General features: G+C 39.0%; 1 protein-coding gene across 4 annotated transcripts in view; it reads right to left on the bottom strand.

Annotated features, from left to right (window-relative positions):
- Positions 1-16,046, bottom strand: part of LOC145996594 (uncharacterized) — a 196,198-nt gene that overhangs the window by 136,402 nt on the left and 43,750 nt on the right. For all 4 annotated transcript variants that reach the window (XM_083133148.1, XM_083133149.1, XM_083133150.1 and 1 more), the window contains exon 3: positions 2,381-2,520. In XM_083133148.1, the coding sequence (XP_082989274.1) occupies positions 2,381-2,520 (140 nt within the window). The remainder of the gene's footprint in view (positions 1-2,380; positions 2,521-16,046) is intronic.

Below are 16,046 nucleotides of genomic sequence, written 5' to 3'. Positions count from 1 at the left end.
AGCTGAAACTTCCAGAATCTCAAGCAGTCTGTGAGACCGCACCTCACAAGTTAAGGGTTAAAAACACAATACTGTGAAACTGATAGTGAAAAAAAAAAAAATGTGGTCTTCAAGTACAGTGTTTAATCAATATACATAAAATATACTAAAGCTCCATGGTGCACCTGCCCTCTAAGGGCCGGGACCTGTTAAAGCAGTTTTCTCATTAGGTGATGCGTTATCAGCGCACTGAGTCCCATTGCCACTGTGGAGCCTGTTGCTACTACTTCTTTTCAAGTAGCTCCCCAATTGTCTTTATGATGCTGGGTGAAAATCGAAATTTTGGGGACTCCCGGGGCACTGGGAATCAAACCCATGACTCACCATCATATCGCTACGTGGTAGGGTGACCATAATATTTTGACCCCAAAATGGGACATCTCAAGGAAGTCACTTTACTCCCTCTTGAAAAATCGGGAATCATAAAACTATTATTATTAGTTAAACTAGAAAATATATTAGCATTCACCGATTCATTAGGAATTTTCTTTTGAATTTGTGTCCAGATGCAGCACTTTAAATTTTTCGTGCAGGCACGCATTGTAACAACATGTACGCTTTTTGGTCATACTTATTCACTGCTCCAGAAATAACAGAACCCATACAAAACAATAAAAACTGCGACGCAAGCTAACTTAAACAGTGAACTGCTGCCTGCTCGAAGCTTCTCGACAAAATTGTAGCATTTGGATTGTTATGCGCAAGTAGCCAAAAGTGGCACAAAAGCAAATCTAAATATAAAAACTAACAAATTCCCATGAATAACTTGAAACAGTATTTCCATGACACTAGTATAAAATATGCCATCGACTTCTTTTAGCATGAAATGTCTCTATTTTTTTTAGCTAACTTGGTGATATTTATAAAACAGGACATAATAAGGATTTTTAAAATATGAACAGGACGACCAGGACACATCTCCGAAACAGGACATATGGGTCACCCTACTACGTGGGAGCTGGTACAATCCACATTGCAGACTCCAAATGATGCACAGCCACATGGTAACTGCTCCTGGTTTTGGTGTAGCATGACCTTGGTTCAATCCCAGACAGATTGAGGATAAATGGGGAGACTGCTTGAAATAAAATAGTATGGAGAGTGTGGTTCAGGAAAGTCAAGAACAGTGGTGACATTGAAAATTTATGCAGTGACCATACACAGCAAATGAAAATATGCTAGCCATTGCATATGGATATTGCATTCTTGGGTTTAATAAGGAAGAAATCAACACCACATCACATTTTTTTTTAAGATTCATACAGGAATGTTACTAAAAAAGAGTAATGACCACATAAATTGAACATAATGGTGAAAAAACATTGAAGAGATACTGTACAGGAATTTATCTTACAAAATAACATTTATTTTAGAAAGTATGTGAATTTTTCAGATATGTTACAAAATAAATGTGCACATAATAACTATGAGTTGATGATTTAATGTTTAGCTTATTTTCTCTCTCAGAATTATGATGTGATTAAAATTATGCAAAGTTGTTTCATTTCACGGATATGTATTCTTTGTATCTCAAACAAAAGCATATAGGATTTTGACCAAAACAATTCTATGTAAAAAAAAATCGGTAAGACAACGTAGTAGTGCATGATGACCGATTGATTTATTTTAATTCCCTTTTCTGTCCCTTTTTGCTAATTGTGAAGATGAGTGATGATATAATAAATTGGTGAAGGAACACTCGCAAAGAACAGCCATGGCCAAACTGGGATTCGAACCCAGGATGCTGTGCTAACCACTCCACCAAAAAGTTGGTGTAATGCATGATGAAACATGAATGTATACTGACAAACAGAAAAGGAGAGACGATATGAACATTGAAACTACATCAGACGCTTTCAACTAGAGGAGTGGGACTAGCGTAATACAGCATTAATGAGGGTCAAGGGATTTTGTTTGGACACCAAGATCAGAGCCAAGTGTGCCAGTTACTGGCACAGGAGAGTGAAATAAGCCATCGTGATTTCCCGGGAAGTACCTCAACAGACACATGGGACTCCAGCTTAGTTGCATTTGGAACTCACGTATCCGTAAAAGCACGACATCAGCCAATAAATTGCCGAGATCCAGAACGAGACAATCACAGGACAGAATCTAAGCTCCTGGCGATTCACACTCACCCATATAACTTTACGCTCGTCTCCAATTTAACATTCCCTGATGATGAGAGCAATTGATGCACTCGAAATGTTGGATGCTAACGATCCAATTAATCTGGCTGACAAAGAACACTTGTTCAAATGAATTTATACATTTTAAAGGTGAATAAATATCTAATCTCTTTATAAATCAATACCAATATTGAAATATTAAGAAATAATACCTTTTATAACCAACAGTCTTCAGCAGAGTAATGAATGCCTCATCCATGTGCAGCTGGGTGGAAGGATCATCTGACAAAATCATATTCTTCCTCATGTATTCCCGAAAGGAAATCACAAACTGAATCCAGAAAGCAGGAGGCTGAAAGACATTACATGGAACATCACAAAGGTACATGTCGTACACATACAACAGACCACAATATTACAAAATGCAAAAATTTACATGAAGAATAATTATTGACCACTTCTGTGGAAAATCGGAAAGATTCAAGATTTTTTTTTAGCTCCATTTTTGGAAAATCATACTATACTAGGTGCAACCTAACTTGACGATGACGTCGTAACAGCATTGCAAACTTACAGCTTTCATACTTTCAGTCAGCACTCGGAAAAAAGAAAAACAAGGGAATGAAATTCAATAGATTAAGATACAAGGGAAGGAATTTGAAAATGTCACAATGCGAGAATTCTTGCAGAATATAATAACGTACAATAAATAACCATTAGAATGAGTACGATACCTGAACATAATAAACTGTACAAAACTGATTTGGACTCAGATAATGAATATGGGATGGCAACGTGCCTTCAAACGGCAAGCTCGCAAGACTTGAGCACAAAAATATAGTTCCTTACTTGAAGCACGTTGCATTGTATACAGTACATAGAAATGTATTGCAGATGTTAGATTCTGAAAAACCTGATGAAATGAAGAGTATCCAGTATGATTGTTTTGTTGCAAGGGAAAGCTAAAAAAGTTATGCGTGGGATCATTGACCCAAATCTCTGAGGTGTTTGTAGGTCGAAGTGAGGTTAAGGCGAGTCAAATCTTTGTCTGCTGGTTATCACGCATCCTCAGCATTGTAAAGGAAAAATATGAATAGTCATATGGAGGGGGGATGTGTAATCGTTAGAGCCCGGAAGTTCAGGCATTTATTTTTGTTAAAATAGGCAGGCAAATAGGCATTTATAATGTGAAAAATAGGCACTAAAAATGAAAAAAGGCAAAATAAACCGAAAAAAGGCACATTTGGAAGTCACTTACCTTTATCTATAATTTCTGGCAAATTGTTAAAATTTACATTAGGAAAACATTTCAATTTTCTCCGTCTTGATTGCACATAACTACAACGTGTTTTTTTAAGTTCTCAACATTCATTGATAGTCATCTGTCAGAGAGAATGATTTTCATAATAGAAAATGATCTTTCTACTTCGACAGAAGTTATTGGAGCATACATAAAATAAGCTAATGTAGCTGGACTCATTTCGGTAACAGCATTTTCACCTTTTAGAATATCACAAATTGTTTTAAATTGTTTCAAGTCCTCATTGCACTCACTACCCGTTTGCACTTTTCCGCAACAGCTGACCGACCCCTTTTCTTCTGGCACTTCCATCATCTGCTGCATAGATTCCTTGAAGATTTTCATGGATGCTACAAGAGTCTCACCTCTTTTTTCTAGCTTTGTAATTGTCTCTGGCAATCATGATGTGCAAAAATAAATGACAGTTCATTATTCAGTACTGAATAGCACAGGAGTTTTTTCACTTCACAAATTGAAGCCGCTCCATTTTCTGGAAGAGCATCGATCACCTCACTGATTTTTTCAAGGTTGTTAGCATAATATATAGCTGCTGATATCCAGGTTCTCCATCTCGTCAAGACTAGTTGCGGAGGTAAACTAAGCTCAGGTGCAATTTCCTGAAATTTTCGGGTTCGAGATGGAGATTTCAGAAATATCTTCTTTGTGTTTGAAATCTACCTGTCCACTTGTGGGTGCAACACACTAACTTCTTCGGCGATTCTGTGCATTGCGTGGGCTATACATGTGACATGAAGCATGTTCGGGAAGAGAATTTTCAATGCTATGGCAGCCTTCTTCATATAGGGAGCTGCATCACTGATAAAAAGTAACACGTCATCATGATGTACACCATCTGGCCAGAGCAGAAGTAGGGAATTTGAGAATAACTGAGCCATTGACGAACCATTGGCTCTCTCTAGTTGTTCTGACGTGAGAAGAAATGACGAGGATTCTCCGCATGTTGGTTCCATAGTTCCTATGATGATGTCGGCTATGTAGCGTCCCATAGCGTCAGTACTTTCATCTATTGAAATCCAGATCTTCTTTCCACCAACTTCAGCACTAATTCTTTGCAGAGCTTCTTCGCAGCAGACACTTAAATATGTTTTCCGCAGCGTAGATTCCGACGGCACCGTTTCTTTAGTGTATTTCTCCAGGAATTTCCTCAGTGACTTGTTTTCCACATTCCAGAAAGGTATTCCTGCTTCCATGAAAGCTTTGCACAGTTCAAGAGAAAACTGAGATTGCCTGTTTGATGAAGTGCCCACTGTTGAAATTAGGGATATCTTTTTCTGTCCGATCATTTTAGCAGCTGCAGATTTATGTTTTGTTGTTGACACATGCTGAGATATAAAGTATTTTTTTCCATGGTTGATTGTTTTCTCACATATTTTGTAGAAGAATAGTACCATCTGTCAAAAATGTGCTTTCACCAAATTCACGCACGTAACCATGTAACTTACCACTTAATGGCACACTAAATTTCGGCATGATGACAACTACCCGATTCTTTCCCTCCAAAGTGCAGAAGTAAACTAAAGGTAGAGAACTTGATTTTGGAATCCATGCAAAGGCCCTTGGGCATTAGTGCTGTTTCTTGTCAATAATCTCCTGACACGGACGTTGGACATGATGACGTAATTGTGCAGGTGTTCTGCAACAGGCTTTCAGCAGTCAATCATGCACAAGGAAATGTTAACCGAAAGGCAAAATCCTAACTAGCATGACATACTTTTTTCTCACACTTTTCTCCTTCAGCAATGTTGAAATATGCGTGAGTTCAATATAACTTAAATAAGGCGAAAATTATTCACATAATAAACGGAAGAAAAATAAATGCCAACAACGTTTCTTGGGAGAAAAACAATTTATATACACATTTTTTTTTAAAAAAATGGTCAAATTTCATTGAAAAAGGCAAAAACAGACATTATAATTAAAAATAGGCAGTGGGGTCCCAAATAGGCAAAATGAAAAGGCTTCTAAAACATTCGAAACAACATAAAAAACGTATATCCGGAAAAATTTTATCAATATATGCAGTAGATAAAAAGAGGCATTTTGCCAAACTTCCGGGCTCTAGTAATCGTATTCGTATTTGCAACGTACTTGTGATGAAACGGCGATTTCAATTGTCACAAAAACGTTTAGGATTGAGATCCTGATCCATAAGCACATCAACAATGAGGCGTATTTTGTAAGACCTGGGTTTGTATTAAGACAAGGAAGCGTTCGTAGATGACATTGTTGCTTGGTTTCACTAATATCTGCGCCAATACAGCGATATCGGATTGCTGTGAAAGAAAAATCTTCATTACATGTATGAGACATGAGTTAATGTAGGTCTTCGGCCAGTAGCGCAGCGTAGTCTTACGAAGGAGGCAAGCAATGTTTCAGTACAACAAAACATGTAGTACAATGGCACGCCAAGAGGGGGATTAAAGGTTTATAGCCTCATTGGCCCGGTCGCTGGATTTGTCAAAATATCATAATAAAGTGACGGTTCTAAAAATAAACCATATGATCCTCAAACGTCACATTTACTTTCGAAATTCCAGATAACGTTATTCGTATGGTAGTAAACGTCTTACATATGCGAACTTTCCGCATACGACTAAAGGGGTACGTAATTTCTTATTTATTTATTAGTACCTTTATTTGTTCATAATTTTTTAATGTGGGCAAACGGTGACCAAACGGATTTAGGTAAAATAACTCATTTATTTAATTTACACTGCGTGATTGTAATTTAGGATTTGTGGACACCCTAAAAATCGCATTCGGAGTCAAACATTAAAATAAAAAGTTAAACACAAACTTTAAAAATTGCATTTCAAACCAAAGAAACACATGCATAGACGATGTACTCACCACAATAAATTCCAAACTCCTTTGCATATATAGGAAATTTCCCGCTATATTTGTATATATATACATGTTGGACGAGGAATATATTATGGATCCTACTTATATATTCACACATGATCTATTGGAGTTATAATTATATTAACAACAATAGCAACAGCATTTGTTGGATATGTATTACCATGAGGTCAAATGTCATTCTGAGGAGCTACAGTAATTACTAATTTGCTATCGGCAATTCCATACTTAGGAACCATGCTAGTTCAGTGAATTTGGGGGGGGGGGGGGGTTCGCAGACAATTCGCAGTTCGCAATTCAACAAATCTTAGGGCCTCAAGGTTCTCAAAACGTGAAGACACTCCCATGCTCTTTCCACAACTGGAAAGCATCCACGCAAGATCACTTTGGAAATCTCTGAAACGACCGAAAGTGATACCAACCTATTTCCTTAATTTTATCCCTCATGGGAAGGAAAGATATATCAGTATGGAGATAGAAATTAAGCGGTGGAATCAGAATCATTTCAGCAGAAAGAGTATATACATAATATTAATATTTAAGTTATAAAGTGTCATACAGAGGCGGGGCCGGGGCCGGGGGAGGGTTAGCCCCCCTTTGGCCCAGTATTCCTAAGAAAAGGAAAGTCAAAGGCAGGAAAAGATGACAAAATGAGGAGACTACTACAAAAAATCCTGGGATCACCAATTGTGTCATAATAATAAAACTTAAAACATGTTCCTGTGTTCATAATGTGTACAATGTATACGATTTAATTGTGCTGTGTAAATATCAGTAGAGAGTTCTTTTTAGATAGCTTTATTTTCACCCCAAGTTTTATTCAAAAGCAGTCAATTTATTGAATGTGGTTGTAAAATTTGTGAAACAGCTCACTTGAATTAGGTGTAAATAATCTGGCAGTTGCAAACACTGGTGCGGTCAACACTTTTGACGTAATTTGAGCTGGACCGAGCTGGACACAGGGTGCAGACCAAGGTCCGTCGAATCTTCCCTCCCTCCCTGGGGAAACTCTTCATGGGGGTGCAGACATTTCACTTCCTGAAACACAAACCCCCCGCCCTTTACCATCTCGCCCGAACTCCCAATATCCATTTTTTTTACGCGTTTTACAATTCGCGAAATCTAAAATAAATTGTAATATAAAATGATATATATATATGGAATTTAGAACAACGATAATAACTTATTTTAGTTATTTTATGACTAAGAATTATTTTTATATTCGCGATCTTGTTTATGTGTTCACGAAGACACAAATTCTTTACTCGTAGTTTTTGGTGGTAATATATCCTTCTGCTTTCGGTTGAGCTCGGCTATTTTCGGGAATCACGCAAGCTCAGCAAGCAGAGCTTTTTGTATAAGCGTTGTGGACGGGTTCCACTCGAATTTCACGCTTCGCCATGTGACTCCTTCGGGTGCGTTATTTTCCCGCAGAGCAGCCGCAAGCATTGAGGCTGGTGCTTGCTACAGAGCTGCTGAGGGAGTTTGCGGCCGTAATTTTTCGCGAAATCGAGTGCGATGGAAACGAAATAAGGCTAAAACATTAAGTACATTAAATGATATTCGAATAATGCAAGCAGTGCTTGCATTGCTTGTACTATATCTTCGCCTGTAAACAAAGCTTGGGAGGGCACAACAGTTGTTTCACATTGCAAGCATGTATTTAGGGGGTCCATGGGATTCGGACCTCCACCTTCCGAAAGACTTAGCAAGTATTAAAATTAAATATTCAAAATATAATTGTTTAGCATTTGTTGTACAATCGATGGTTATGCCCCGCTGAACTTATTGAAAGACAAGGAATTTGGATCATACAGCTTCTAAAGATTTATACACACTACTACGTATGATAATATACAAGAAATATTAATCACCAAATTTACTTTTCGTCAATTTCAATAGGCAATTAAAAGCTATCACAGTACAATTATTTTTGCCTATTACAATATGATCTAAGTCCTTTTATTGTTATTCAATAAATATTCAATTATATGTCTATTTGATATAAATTTCCTTGCCAGGGCTGTTGCTACACAAATTTTGGCGATCTTACCTATACGTAAATTACATAATGAATAGATGATATATATCTATTCTTTTACTATTTTTTACCAATTCATGTAATAATAACAATGCAATATTAATTAATTTACATATTCAATTAATATTATTTTAATTCAATATAATTATTCTAATTATATTATTATTATTGAGACACTGTCAGACTCCCACACGAAATGTATTCCTAGATACGTGCCTGTCACATTGGTATGCTTTCCATCTAGGCTCAGAGTTCAGCCCTAGGCGAAAAATGGAAGATTCATTGTTGTGTAGGTTTTGTGAAAAGTGTTTGTTGTTTCATTCGAGAAAAGACGTTGAGACAGTGCTTTGAGACGTGGTTCGTCGACATGCTACCCAAACTGCAACCAAATAGCGTAATTGTCATGGATAATGGATAATCTGTATCATTTTGTTCGCAATGAGATTGTACCAAACAATGGTTCGAGAAAAAATTACATCAAGAGTGGTTTTCGTGGAAGACTCGTAAAACAATGTTTACTTTATGTCAGTACTTGGTTTACTACATGTTTTCAAAACATTAAAAGTCTGTTAGTTTCTCAGTCCAAATATATTTTTAACTTTGTAATTTGCTTTATTTTTTCGTGTTCCTATTTCGTTAGCGCCAAGCATTGACATTTCTCCACATGTAGATCAGCTGCACCCAAGAACGTTCCGCTCCTCGTATGTGCTTTCTCTGCAGACTCTGAGAAGCAAATGTGACGGAGAAAATTTTTCATTCTGGGCACGGAGTGATACATCAAGTTCCAGTGCGATCCCATCTGACATCACTGTCAAGATAGGTTGCACCAAGGTATAGAACACTTAAAAGAAACTGTTCAATAAAAAATTAATTCATAGAAAAGCTTGTCTCACACTTTGTTTTGCATTGATTTTTTGTTGCTTTCCTGCACTTTTGGTTAATTGTGACGATGAGGACAAATGGTGATGTGATGAAGGGCAAATCACGAACACACATGGACGAGTTTATTTTTGTTGTTGTCTGAAGTTCACATTTTGCATAGATAGGCTAATAGGACCTGGACTTACAGCTTAAAGTCGGATCCAAACCACTATATGGCTCCACCAGGTATCAAACCCAGGACCCCTTGATTATAAGCAACCTCGGATTTTAGGTTTTTAACCTATTTTTTCCTTTACAGATATGTAAGAAATAATAAGTTATGTCAGCGTTTCATAACCTATTTTAGATACTATAAAACTTTATCAGTTGTTGCTTTTTTTAATGAAACGCTGACATGACTTATTATCTGAAAAAAATCTGGGAAAGCTGGAACAAATTTTATCATCATCCTAAGAGGGTTCTTAACAACACATTAATTTTGCACTCCTGTACCACCTCGGATTGGGCCGCCACCTTTGAAAAATGGCGCCCAATATCAGTTTTTTGCAAATTATCTTGCTTGGAAAGCATTTTACGGAAAAGAAGGTTATGATGAAAATTAATCTATATAAAATTCTATACAAGAAAGGTTCTGTGCATTTGTTCTCTAGGATGCTCCGTTTGGGTGCTAGATGAGCGAGAAATTTTATGTTATTTTCCCGTCCCGTTTTGCAAGCGCGGAACTCACGGAAGCACCTTTTACGTGACGTTTTGCAGTATATCTCTTCTATAAAAATATACATCTCTTCTATAAAACTGAAGTTATTACATTTGTTTTTTTTCCTCAAGAGTGTCATTTATGGTTCAATTGCTTTTATCATTCCATGGAGTACTTTATAGGAAATAGTTTAGTGTCACCAGTGTGCGGGAGATAATATGTTTGGTCTGAAAGTCAAGGTATCTCTAGGCCTCCCCGATGGCGCAGTGGTAACGTCCTCGCCTTGTAATCAAGAGATCCCGGGTTCGATACCCGGTGGAGGCACATAGTGGTTCGGATCCCACTTTAAACTGTAGGTCCAGTCCCGATTAGCCTTACTGTGCACAAAGTGGACTTAAAACATCAACTCAATCCAATCCAATCAAGGAATCTCTAAAGGAACATGTTGATTTTATCCAATAGGGATATTTAAGAATAAAACGCCAATCTAATCAAAAAGTCTCGGGTTAGATACCAGGTGGAGGCACATTACACAGTGGTTTGGAGTCTATTAGGGATGTGGAAAACCAAAAAGTCTTCTCTTTACGATCCTCTTTGTACCACTCTCTGAAAGTATCACAGAAAGTGTCGACAAAGAAGCAGCACCACCAGAGCTTCTTCGGATTATAATCTGTAAACGCCTTCAAGGCTCCACAAGGGGCCTTGTAGCTGTAGGAAAATTGGGCTAAAGTGTTCAGTGATATGTAAGCATTGCAAAGATTCACTTGTTCAAAACGTTAACACTGCTCTATCCACTGTCCAGAGAATCTCTGGAGCAAGGCCATGCAATTCTGTTCCATCTCACGCATTCATTGGTCGAGTATTCTCAAGTTACTACCTGCACAAGAGACCTGTATACCAGGTGTATAAGCTTAAATCTGCTGTTTGCTCATAGATGACATTAATGAGCGTATGAAGCTACCATGGGCATGCCATACCTGGTGTTTGTATGAGTTGGACATCTGCCAACACGAATCAGTGCACATCGTCAGCACGTGCAGACAACAACAGTGTTCCTGTGGTAAGCATGTCCTAGTTTTGTGCCAGAAAAAGAGCATATGCGGAAAGCTCTGCTTTTCTGCTTCCATTTGAAGAAATCGGCTGCCGAATCGCATCGAATGCTTGTGGAGGCATATGGTGACAGTGCTGTATCGGAAACAACGTGCAGGGATTGGTTTCGTCGGTTCAAAGACGGCAATTTTGACCTGAGCAACAAGAAGCATGAAAATCGGCCCAGGAAGGTTGAGGACCATCAATTGCAGGCTCTTTTGGACAAGGACGATACCCAAACGCAAAAGATGCTTGCCGAGCAATTGGGTGTTACTCAAGCAGCCATTCCCATGCGTCTACGTGCCATGGGAAAGGTTCAAAAGATCGGAAAATGGGTGCCGCATGAATTAACTGATTGGCAGCTGGAGAGACACCAAAACACATGCGAAATCTTGCTTGCCAGACAAAAAAGAAAGTCTTTCCTGCATCGGAATGTGACTGGCGATGAAAAGTTGATATATTTCGAGAATCCTAAACGCAAGAAATCGTGGGTTGATCCCGGCCAACCATCAACGTCTTCCTCGAGACCAAATCGCTTCGGCTGGAAGACGATGCTGTGTGTTTGGTGGGATCAACAGGGTATCATCTACTTTGAGCTGTTGAAACCTGGTGAAACTGTCACTGCCCACAGCTACCACCAACAACTGATCAAATTGCACCGTGCTCGGTGTGACAAAAGGCCGGACCATCAACAAAGACATGACAAGCTGATTTTCCTCCACGACAACGCCCCATCGCACATGTCAAGACTGGTCCAAAACTACTTGGAGACACGCAACTGGCAGGTGCTACCCCATCCCGCCTATTCACCAGACCTGGCCCCTTCCGACTACCATCTGTTTTCGTCGATGGGCCACGCCCTCGCTGAGCAGCACTTCGATTCGCATGCAGACATCCGGAAATGGCTTGATGAGTGGTTTGCCTCGAAAGAGAAGGACTTTTTTTGGCATGGTATCCACAAATTGCCCGAGAGGTGGGCAAAATGTGTAGCTCGCGAGGGCAAGTACTTTGAATAAATTTCTTGTTGCTTTCTATGAACAAACCATGTGTTTTTCTGACTACAAAACAGCAGATTTAAGCTTATACACCTGGTACATTCGCTCTTTGCGGGGGATTTCTGTGACAGAATGTAGAAGAGGAAGGGAGCTTTCAGACGGAAGCAGCATGTGTCTCTTGGAAGCTAATCTTAAGAAATAAATGCAACTTTTCTATTTGAAACTACATGAGCAGTTGCACGTGTTGCTCCAACTGGACCATGTTCTCAATAGCATTTATCTTAGCACTTTGCTATTTGTGCATACACGGTGAATGTTTTCCTTTAGACTAAAAGGGGGCATGTCATCACTTCGGTTTGAAATCCTTGTGTAGATTGTGGCCTGTAGCTTTCGCTTCGATCTGAAACCTCAGGACAACTGTGATGATCTTGTTTATATGTACTTACAATAATTATTTCAGGATATAGGTAGGTGCCCTATTTTCAATGCCGGTGACTATACCTAATCAGCACTTTTCAGGAATTTTGAACTATTTTAAGTTTTTTTGAACCTACTTCAAGATTTTTGAGCCTAACTTAAGATCTTTAGGACCTATTTTAGGGTTTTTAGAGCCTATTTTAGGAACGTAAAAGCACACTTTTTAGAACCTGAGTCCAGATGAAGGAGCCTTGTTTGTTTGCAAAATGTAGTCCAGGGTTTATTACATGGAAGAAAGGTTTGACATTCGGGTACCTTCAGAAAAGGCACATACACCCATTGCATGCAACAACAGTCCACAATCTGGCCGGCACCTAATTTTGTGGCTTATGTTCACAGTATTGTATTTTTAGCATTTTTTATAGATGAGCTTTTTCACTGTGCACTCCTCACCACTATATTCACTGAATATTTATCATTAGTTTTAGACATCTTGGCTGTGATGTCTGCTTCATTTCGTGAATCCAGGGTGTGCTTGCTAGATGGGAGGTGTTAATATTTATTATTGTCAGATGCTTTGGGGAATGGCTTACACTAAATCAAGTCTCAAAAAAAAAAAAAAAAAATGACAACTCAATATACTTGCATCCATTTTCCTTAATAATTCCAGCAAAATTTTTCTTTTGAGTTTTTACGTCCACTTTATGCACAGATAGGCTAATCGGGACTAGATCCACAGTTTAAAGTGGCATCCGAACCACTGTGTATCTCGACTGGTTACTGAATCTGGAACTCCTTCATTACAAGGGAGTGGCATTACCACTATGCCATCGGTTGATTGTTTGATTGATTTGGTTTATTTTACTTTGCCTTTCTGCCACTTTTGGATAATTGTGAAGATAAGTATGAGTGATGGTATGTCAAGGGACAGTCAAAAAGAACACCCATGCCAAGACTGGGGTTGAAACCTGGGATTACTGGCATTGCAGCATGCCCTACTAAACACTCGACCAAAGAGGCAGGCACTGTGCCATCCGGGGACCCAAATAAAAAAGAAAATAGAGATGATCTGAACAGGTCTTGATAAACAAGTGTACACCAATCACATATTACTATTACTTTCTATAATCAAGTATCAGCCTCTCTGATAGCATAGTGGTAACATCATCACCCTGTAATCAAGGCGTCATGGATTCGATACCCAGTAGAATCTCTTGGTGGTTGGAATCCCATTTCAAACTTTAGAACCATCCTGATTACCTTAACTGTGCATAAAGTGGATCTGAAACAGAAACTCAATGAACATTAATTAATCAAATATCTTAATGCAGCATGCTTTTTTTCACATAATAAAAACACACAATTAACATGAGTTATACAGGGTGTTTCTAAAGTTCATTCCCAACACGTAGCATGTGATTCTACAAGTGAAAAAAAACACAGAAGTTCATGTGACGAAATGCCAAAAACGGCACCCATTCGGATTTATTGAAGTGGGAAAAAGGGCGAAAATTATGTTTACAAGGAAATAGTGGCACAATGGCCAACCATATGAGCGTGGTGAAGGGCATTCCACAAAGAAATGTGGCATGCTCTATTCAAAAAAGCACATGGCAGATGTGTGAAGTTGATGCACAAGAAATTCCCCAAAGGAAGTGAATGGGTCTGTTGAAGTCATGGAGGTAGGGAAGGGTTTTATGGAGTGATTAGCATGGGTGACCTGGGCGATGTAATGTGGGCAATGTTTTTGGTCGCGATGTTGTGTTGTCGATATTTGTACGTAACCACATGCAGAAAGGCTGAAGCGTGACCTTGACTTTGGCGTTTTCCGCTAGGGGTGCTAACACAGTACTTTTCTTCCGGCAGGAAAGCACCGGTAGCTGTTATTCGTGCTTCATGTACTGCGTACGATATCAGCATCACCATGTATCAGGTTACCATCACATGTTTGTGGTTGAATACATACGAGTGGACCGACGTGAACTTCGCGAATTGGGCAAACCTCGCAATAGGCACTGCTAGGTGTTATCGATAGGCACGGCCCATCATGTACAGTGCACTAGTGTTCGTCATCCTCTATGGGTCGGCAGATATCCAGCAATAGGGATGGCTGCATACACCGCAGAGGAGATGTCAGACATGCATCTCATTTATGCCGAGACAGGAAGTAATAGCCATGCAGCACGGCATTTGTATGGGGAACGTTTTCCAAATAGGAGGGTGCTGTCGCACACTTTATATCAAAGAGTGCACACTCGACTTCGGGAAACAGGATCAGTGCTACACCCCGTTGAGAAATTGGATTTAACTTGATTTGCTTTATTTTACTTCGCCTTTTGTGGCACTTTTGGCTAATTTGCGAAGATGGGGATGAATAATGATATGATGAAATTGATGAATAGACATCACAAACGTTCATGCCCAAGCCAGGATTCGAACCCGGAACCCCTGGCATCGCAGCACAATGTGCTAACCACTCTGCCACAGGGGCCGACTCGAGAAATTGGAAGACCACGAAGTGTGCGCACATATCAGTTTGTGGATGCGGTGTTAAATGCTGTCAGGGATCATACTGACACCAGTATACAGTATGTAACATTGTTATTCGTACACATAGAATTTCCGAGGAAAAAATGTCATATCTACTAGTAAATATAATAATTTTCATATGTACCTGGAAATTAATGTTAATGAAGGTTTTACCAACAAATGTTAATAAAAATGTATGTTCAAAGTGTATAAACAGAGCATATAATTTGTGTGAAAAGAGAAAAACACGCTGTTTCATGCAACATTGTTATTCGTACAGGCAAGAGTTTCAATCTTCCTTGCATACAGCGCCACCGCTATTAGGACGATTTCATGCAGTTTGCAACTTCGTAACAAGTTTGAGCATGCAGGCACACTCCCCGTCAAGCAGAATGCTGGCATAGGTATTCTTGTAGGCCTATCGTATATCTATCAGAGTGTTCGAAATGGGCAAGATGAAGGAACATAGTTCGATCTGAAGGATGTTATAATAAATTTGGCCCTTAAAGGTTATTCGTTAAGAAAAATTGGACAAACAGTCAATAAATCACACTCCACACTTCAATACATAGTAAAAAAAATTAGAGAAGGAGGTTCAACACAGAATGTGCCGAGAAAACCAAAAGAGATACGGTTGAATAATCGTGATGAATGCTTTATTTTAAAAAGAGTGCGAGAAAACCCCCGACTAAGTGTTCCTCAGTTACAACCGTTAGTAGAAAATTTTGCTTGCAGGATGATGTTCGATGAAACTGTCCGACGTGCCTTGTGGAAGCATGGATATCATGGCAGAATACCACGAAAGAGGCTGTATGTAAATAAGGTGAATCGCAGGAATAGACTTTCATTCGCGAAAAAGCACATCCACAAGGACCAGGAATTTTGGGATAGTGTCATATGGTCAGAAGAGTCCAAGACTAATATATACGGGTCATATGGGATAAATAGGGTCTGGAGAAAATCAAATAAAGACAATGATCACATTAACACAGTTCCAACAGTTAAACACGGTGGTGGGTCATTAATGATTTGGAGCTGTATGTCG

The sequence above is a fragment of the Lepisma saccharinum genome, chromosome 12 (genome assembly GCF_977018435.1).
Source record: "Lepisma saccharinum chromosome 12, izLepSacc3.1, whole genome shotgun sequence".
NCBI lineage: Eukaryota > Metazoa > Arthropoda > Insecta > Zygentoma > Lepismatidae > Lepisma > Lepisma saccharinum.
Note: the sequence above shows the minus strand (reverse complement) of the source record. Positions and strands in the feature narration are given on the sequence as shown.